The sequence below is a fragment of the Hermetia illucens genome, chromosome 6, assembly GCF_905115235.1.
Source record: "Hermetia illucens chromosome 6, iHerIll2.2.curated.20191125, whole genome shotgun sequence".
Classification (NCBI taxonomy): domain Eukaryota; kingdom Metazoa; phylum Arthropoda; class Insecta; order Diptera; family Stratiomyidae; genus Hermetia; species Hermetia illucens.
This window is the reverse complement of record NC_051854.1, coordinates 68,451,717-68,459,730: the sequence shown is the minus strand read 5'-3', so window position 1 is coordinate 68,459,730 and position 8,014 is coordinate 68,451,717. Positions and strand designations below refer to the sequence as shown.

At 37.9% G+C, this 8,014-nt stretch overlaps 1 protein-coding gene across 3 annotated transcripts in view; it reads right to left on the bottom strand.

Moving 5' to 3' along the window:
- LOC119659323 (FERM, ARHGEF and pleckstrin domain-containing protein 1-like) overlaps positions 1-8,014 on the bottom strand; it is a 215,551-nt gene that overhangs the window by 31,161 nt on the left and 176,376 nt on the right. For 2 of the 3 annotated variants that reach the window (XM_038067347.1, XM_038067348.1), the window contains 3 exons: positions 3,716-3,822; positions 3,203-3,321; positions 2,846-3,080 (listed from right to left, as the gene is read on the bottom strand). In XM_038067347.1, coding sequence (XP_037923275.1) covers positions 2,846-3,080; positions 3,203-3,321; positions 3,716-3,822 — 461 coding nt within the window. The remainder of the gene's footprint in view (positions 1-2,845; positions 3,081-3,202; positions 3,322-3,715; positions 3,823-8,014) is intronic. The other variant, XM_038067350.1, reaches the window with a different exon arrangement.

The following is an 8,014-nucleotide window of genomic DNA, read 5'->3' as shown; positions in this document are numbered from 1 at the left end:
AGGAAGTTGCAACTCTCCCCAGAAAGGTTACCGATTTTACCTGTTCCAAAATGCATCAATCGTAAGGTTTTTATGTTTGCTTCACTTTATTTTTTTTTTATTTTCCCAGATTGAGGGGCAATTTGAGATTTTCGCATTCATGTGCGAAGAAAATAGGTGACTTTAAGGACTGCACTGCCTCTGCAATTGTATTACCAGTGGTATTAATCAGAAAGTCATCAGCGTACTGGTGGATATTGATGTTGTTTGAAGATTTTGCAAAAAAGGACGTGGTTCCACCACGTGGTGGAAAAAAGAATAAGATTTAGGACGCAACTTTGAGAAATACCGTTATTAACAATAACCCCGCCCACGTTTATCACCGTGGTCCTAAGTCTTAAAAATCTCAGAAACCTGTAGATCAAGATAGGGATTGAAAGTATGTGTTTGGAGGCTAATGCGTACGTACTTTTACACTTAGGACTGGAACCGTGACGTGTTTCTTATAATTTTTGGCAATTGAGCTGCGGAGGAAAACTTCATTTAGGTAGGAAGTGATCAAACACTGTTTAATATGCACACGGCTGTTTTTGGGTAGGGAGTCTGAGTCCTCCATTAAAACTTCTAGTTGAGGCTTAGCATTTCTCCAGAAGCCAAAAAACAGAACCAAGGCAACGGGAAGCATTAACCTATTCGGGTCTGGCGCAGACCATCAAAAGGCAACTACATAAACGTGGATTCCGGGTTAAATCATCCAATAGACAACACTTACTGAAGGCTCAGATACAATCGGTTAAGGATAACAAAGAGTATACCGAAAAAAAGCGGCATATACAATATGTCTTGCCCAGGCTATGATATGATTTATGTAGAGCAGACCAAACGGTGAGTCCACACCTGGGTATTAGAACAGAAGAGGTCGAATCCGCAAGAAAGAGTGGCAACCCACACAAAGTCCGCGGTTGCCAAACATGTAATAGAGAATGGGCACAATTTGTCATTGGATAACGCGTGTGTATTAAGGAGGTCATCCCATGTGAGGGCCGTTTTTTTCCTTTTTTTAGAATTTTTTTGTGAAAAACTGGATAAAGATGCAATTACGAATTTTTCACCATATATTTATAAATATCTTGAGCATGCGTAATAATTTCTCCAAGTCTTCGATCGATTTTTCACAGAGCCAGACGAACGGCTCAGACGGCAATAGGTAGGATCGATCAAGGGAAAAAGGAGCATGCCTATAGGGAAGTTCGCAAGAATCTCAAGCTTGCCATCCAGCGGAGTAAGAGGTGGTTTTAGTGGGTAAAAATCCCACTCTGGCGTACCCAGGCCAGAGTCTTTTGAAGATTTCCACCTCCTTAAAAAAAGACAGACAGTAAACCGATTTTAATAAAGTTTTGGGTTTACACATAGCTATTATGAGAGCGATACCCGAAGGTGCAAAATGTCACATGCTGAAATTTCAGGGGAATTTGAGGTCCAAAGTGGAGTCTTGCTTTCAGTGACGTTTTTTCAAGATGCTCTGTCCGAAGGCCGTGGACAAGTTCAATGTACGGAAACATCTTTCCTTAAACACCTCAACTATGCTGATGATATCTGTTTGCTCTCTCACCGGGTCTTGGATCTTGACCAAATGGCTTTGGATTTAGAAAGAGGCGCAAATAGAGTTGGACTGAAGATAAATACCAACAAAACCAAGGTTCTCAGTTTGAAAGTTCATCACACATTCCTTATCTACAGTAACAGGCAGAACATCGGAGGCATCGATCAATTCGTATATCTAAGAAGCATGGATTCTGCCAACGATGACAATGAACTGGATGTCGCCCGTTGCATTGTCATCGCTAGATCCGCTTGCGCTGATTTCTCTAAAATATGGAAATGCAGTTATCTCAGCACAAAGATCAAGTTGAGACTGTTCTGGGCTAGTGTTCTTCCTGTGCTATATGGAAGTAGCACATGGAAAGTGACCACCGCTGTCACCTGAAAGCTCCACTTGTTTACGATGTTTCATCGGGGTAGGCTACCCTAATACTATTTCCAACAAAGAACTTAGTCGGCGCTCAAGTCAGTTACCCGTGCACGATGTGATCAGAGGGTGGAGGTGGCAATGGATAGGTCACATATTAAGAAGGAACGACAATTCTAAATAATAATTGATTTACTTTGCCAAAAATTCGCCCTAGTCTAGCCCACTTTTTGTGCCCCAGCAATTACCTGGATATGAGATTTCTGATTAGTTCATAGAACTCAAGCCCCTTAAAGCTGATATACACGCCTTTTTAGTCTGCGGGAGGGAAGCTGTGGATACTGATTAAGCTGAAAAAGGTTGTTTGTAATATACATTACAATTTAAAAGTAGGAGAAATAAAACAAAAGAAGAAAGATGGATGCACCACAGAATGAAGGATGGAAAAAAGGCTTGTTGTAAGGAGAAATCGAATTGAAAATAACATTTAAGAATGATGTCATTCACCAGTGATTTCGGCACCAACAAAAACCATTTACCGAAGATTATGCAAGACTAAATACGCGTCCCAAACACTGTAGACGGAATTCAGTATTTTACCACAGATCACCTAAGAAACAAACGTATCCTTAATTAATTTGTTCCTAATGTGAACTGCTGATTTTATCCTAGAAATGTTTTAGTAAAATTTAAAACAGGAATTGTTGACCGAAATTTGTTTTAATTAAATTATCTTATTTATATTTTTGCCAAGAATAACCGGACGGAATAGACCTTGGTAACGTATGTTTTTGGAATAGAAACCCAGAACTCTTTACACAAATTCAAAAAAAAAAACTAATTTAGGATCTAACGACTGTAGAGAAGTGTAATTAAAAAATATAATTAAAAAAATACCTGAACTGTGACCTCCTTGAAGCGCATGACCCCGATCTTGACCTCGCACACTGCTGTTGCTGCTGGGGTGGCTGGGCGAACTCCATGTGCCCTGAGCTAGGGGGGATACAGAGCGGCTCGAATTCGTGTGGTCCAATCCCGCTCCCAATGGGTGTTGCTGAGCTGCCGCCGTCGAGCATGGCGATTCCGGAGCATAGTTCTTCGTCTGATAAATCTCCACCTGGGCTGCTGTGACCTGAAATTCATAAAAGATCAACCATGATTCGCTTTATTTAACATTTCCGTTTCAACATTGAACCATTTTCTAGATATCTTTGTTTTTAGGGCTATAAGTTTTAGAGATATTACAGAACTTACATGAGATCGCGTGGGGTCTGTACGATTGTCTTGTTGGCGATCCAATGAATCCACTCCCTTCCTCGTCTGAGAAGGCGTCATCGAGTCGGTGCATTGATTGCGATAATCCCAGTCCGCTGCTGAATTTAACATGAGAAGCAGATCAGTGATTGCACGGATTGTATTTTCGTGTGATCAGTTTAACTAAAATCCATCTGTGCAGTGAAAATTACGGAAGAATGACAATAACAAGAGGGAGGTACTTTCTTCATTCAGATGATACTTTACAAAGCAGCTCAATTGATTCAATTTGATAGTACATCAAATAGGTTAATTGGAAGGTATTTGCTTTGAAAAGTTTCTTGTGTATTTTCATAAGAAAAATACTCCCTTCAAAATTAAGATAATCAAAAGTTACATCAAAGGCTGTGCAATAAACTCACTAAAGGGAATAAATTAAACATAATCAAACTGAATGCTACGAAATAATAAAAATTAATTGGAACTAAGAATAAAGAAAAAAATAATACAAACCAGTCTCAATTGGTAGGAGGGGATTGACTGAAATGCTGGAATTCACATATGTATGCGATTGACTTCGGCTACTCGCATGTAGTGGACCTTGTCGGAATGACTGAGACCTGCAGCAAAAGAAAAGATAAGAGGATGATAACCATTCATAGTTATTTGTATCATTTTTAATTTTTGGATGTGAAAATCGTTCTCGTACTTATTCTTGTTTGTGTATTTATAGATCTTTATGCAGAATTATTCAGATAACATTTACTTTCAAAACTAATTTTTTATACAAAGTTATTGAACTTTATTGGACCAAACTTCACATTTTCATTTTTTATTCAAAAAATTATATTTCTACCTAGAGTTAATTTATTTGCAGCAACTTTCTAAACGCTTAAAAATACAATCATCACAAAGTAGTTCTAAACTTAATGGAAAAGATACGGAACATCAATGAATTCAAAGTGAAGGAAAAACCGAAATAGACTAGAATGTGTATTTAACGGATTAGCATTATGAATGAATGTGGCAAATATATCAAGCAAAACAGAGTCGAATTTACATGATTCAAATCTTTATGAAGTTATAGCAAAATGCATCTGGTGGCATGAATACTATGTCGTGAAAGGTGCTTGTTAATACGATAAAGCTAAAAATATTTTAGTAAAATCAAGTTAATACATTAGAAATCAAATTTCGACAACTGATATTCCATGAAATCGATCGTTTGTCCACCAACTCATAAAAATATCCCGATCAGTGCCGGAAAAAACTAAATGTTCAATGAATTTTCACTTATTCTTATAATGTCAAGTATTGAATATCGACCTAGCATCTGATCCTATTATCTTCTTTTTCAACTTTTATTCAAAAATATCTTATGGACAGTGTTCTATCCAAAAACAGCTCAAAAAACGACTGAATTTCTGTACAGAATTGGTCAGCTGCCTGTGGATCTTAACGTAAACTTCATCCAATTTCACGTAATAATTTTCATTTATAAAATCTTAACAGTCGTCGCTCCTCCATTACTTGTATAGGGAACTTTTAAAATTATTTGACTTAATATCTTTATGTCAGAATCCTCTTTTCTTTTCTAAAGCTCTGTTCTGGCAAAACATCTCTGTCATTTATTAAATAATCAAATTCAAGTATGTATGCAATTTTCCTAAGATTTCTCACAACCTAAACACAAGTTGCTGTTCAGAATAAAACTAAAATAACTAAAAAACCATCTCGAAAAATGACGTGCATGATTTCAACATATTGAATGAATGATTTCAAATAATTGAACTTGAATATCTACACACTCACTTAATATGAAATGATATCTACTCAAGCCCAATGGTATCACATTTACTAACTATAACTCTACACACTGACAAAACAAAAGCAAATGACTTTCTAAAAGCTAACAGGAGCGATAAATACATAATTTTGTCGCTCTTCTTGTTCCAAGCTTCAGACCAGTGTAAAAAATGCTGTGCATGGTGGGGGAGAAGCTACAGTTTCTGAGTACTCAGGCCGTGTTGGCCCATTGTACTCGCCACCCCCGTCTAACGGTATATTCCGGATTCATTAACATATCGCAGGATTTCCGTTAGTGGTTGTGATGCTACCCGTCGCAATTGGAGAACATCGGCACCAAAGATCTGATGCCTGATGGGTATCTTCTTGAGTAATTCCTATTCTGAATATATGCCCAGAACTGTCCGCAACGTCGCATCTTCTTTCCTCCGTATCACCCTTATAAATATTTCGGTCTTTATCATTTTCCATATCTCATCATACCCGACTCAGGTCAAATGTTTTCCTTCACAACATGTCCTGTTGTTGAATAATAAACGATGATGCATTTGCGCATCTTCGCTGCTCATAATGACCCTAATAAAAGATAATATAATCTACGGATTTATAGGATTTTACGTAGATAAGAACCATATGTTAATATAATATGTGTTATGTATTATATAGTTTCATATAAGACAAGAAACATATGTATATTATGTAAACAATTTTAAGGAAATATAAATACAAGGCTGGTTTCGATACGTCATCAGTGTTGTTTCTATATCACACACTAAGTGTTGTTACTTAACTTGCCCAGCTAGTGAATTATGGCCTGTCAGAATGCCCACAATACACCTGCAAATCCTCCTGCTTTTCGACAGGATAAACTTTGCGGTACGCACGTTCGGTTCTGGCGAGAAAAGTTTGGTGTGTCGAGCAGAATTTAGGTTCTGCCACCTGTCATTGTGGGAAGCTTGTTCCCAATTTTTGAAGGCAGACTTGGCCAATGTTACTGATACTCAAATTGCTGGTTCGGATCCCGGCATAGGGGAGAGTGACCCCTCTTTCGCTAAAGCATCAGAGATTTCATTTCCCTCTACGCCACAGTGACCAGGTAGCCAGAATAGTTCCACCGCATTGAACATACAGTTCAAACGGTTTCTGCATTCCTGAACGATTTTCGAGGTGATCAAAGGACTAGTGGCGCGGCAGGATTCGCGACATTGGAAATTTATTTTAAATATTGCGAATGCGAGCGGACAGATGACGCCACCGGCGCTCTCCACGCAGTTTAGACCTCGCCACAGGAGTGGAGAGCAGAGTGCCATGAGTGAACGGCAGAATGTCATATAAAAAAAAATAATTACTGAACTCCGACCTACTACTGATGAACTACCTCAAAAAAAAAAAAAAAAAAAAAAAACAAACGACGTTCGCACTCAACGTACTATTTGAATTTTAAAAGTTTTTATGAAATGTATTGATTTATGAATAGAATTTTGTTTTTTAAAATAAAATTAAGTTTAAATAAAATGTAATTTATTAAACACTAAAGACTACTCAACGCCCTCAATGCAGCTTGGCTATCACTGCAGATTGCGATGCGCCTGCCCTTCAACCGCTCGTCAATCACCCAGTTTGCCGCCCGTAGGATCGCATATTGTCCCAAATGTACTTTTTAAAAAGCATCTACACAAATAATTTGATATGGAAGGCACTGTATTGATAGCAGTTAACCTCATACACTTCACACTAGGAGCTCAATATAATTAACAAATGTGAAAAAGACAACCTACAACAGATACAAACAAGTCGGAAAACCGGAAGCTGGACGCTTCAGGTATGAAAGGTTTTGTGTATTTCTTTTATAAAGAGATTTGGGTGTGCATTTGTCTCATTAGCATGTAGCCCGTAAAATATGCATATATTATGTGAAAATAGCCACTTTCAAGTGATATTGACATTCATAGTCTTGAATTTGCAGAGGAGCGCAGATTTGACCTAGTATAACTTTGTTAGTGATAGTGCGATTTTCACCAAATTTGGCAGGATCATGATCTATAGCCTACATTGCTGCAAAATTTTGTGATTCTAGGGTGGACTTAAGGGGGGTTTTCCTGTCAATTACTAAAAATTATAGTAATGTACTATTATTAACTTTATTTGAAAAGGTATCGATATGGAGGGTATTTCGGAGCCTAGGCACCATATAGTGGCAGCCCCCTGATTTTTTTCCAGATTTTTCGATTGGGTAGTTCCTGAGAACGGGTTCATTGAAAAAATGACCACTTTCAACCCCCCGCACTCCCCACCTTTTCAGCAAAAGTCAAAACTAATACCGGCTTCGAAAAGTACTAACCGAGACCTTTAATTTGATATCCCACATGACTATATTTGATGAAAAAAAAATTTACACCCCCCTTTTGCATGTATGGGGACCCCCCCCTTAAATTCGTCGTAAGAGGATGTATCTCACTATATGCGTGAGCGTTCATAGTTCCCAACTTTCTACCAAATTTGATGTCAATCGCTATAACCGTCTCCGAGAAAAATGCGTGTGACGGACGGACAGACAGACAGACAGTAAACCGATTTTAATAAGGTTTTGTTTTACAAACAAAACCTTAAAAAGCAGGGAAACCGGAAGCTGAATGCTTCAGGAATGAAAGGTTTTGTGTATTTCTTTTATAAAGACATTTGTGTATGCATTGATCCCATGCTCTATGTTATAACCTATATAGCGGCTGGCGTTAGGATGAACTTAAGGAGGGTCTGCAGTCAATTATTAAAAATTATACTATTATTAACTTTATTTGAACAGATATCAGTATGAAAAGTATTTTGGAGCCTAGGCACCATATAGTGGCAGCCTCTTGATTTTTTTCAGGTTTTTCGGTTGCCGGTGTTAACACAATACCTTAAAAAGGACTGGAGAGAAGTAGATTTTTCTAAATGGGACTTTAATATTTCCCGCGAATGTCAACTATTCTCGCTAATTGTCATCGTATTTGCATGGCATAAGCT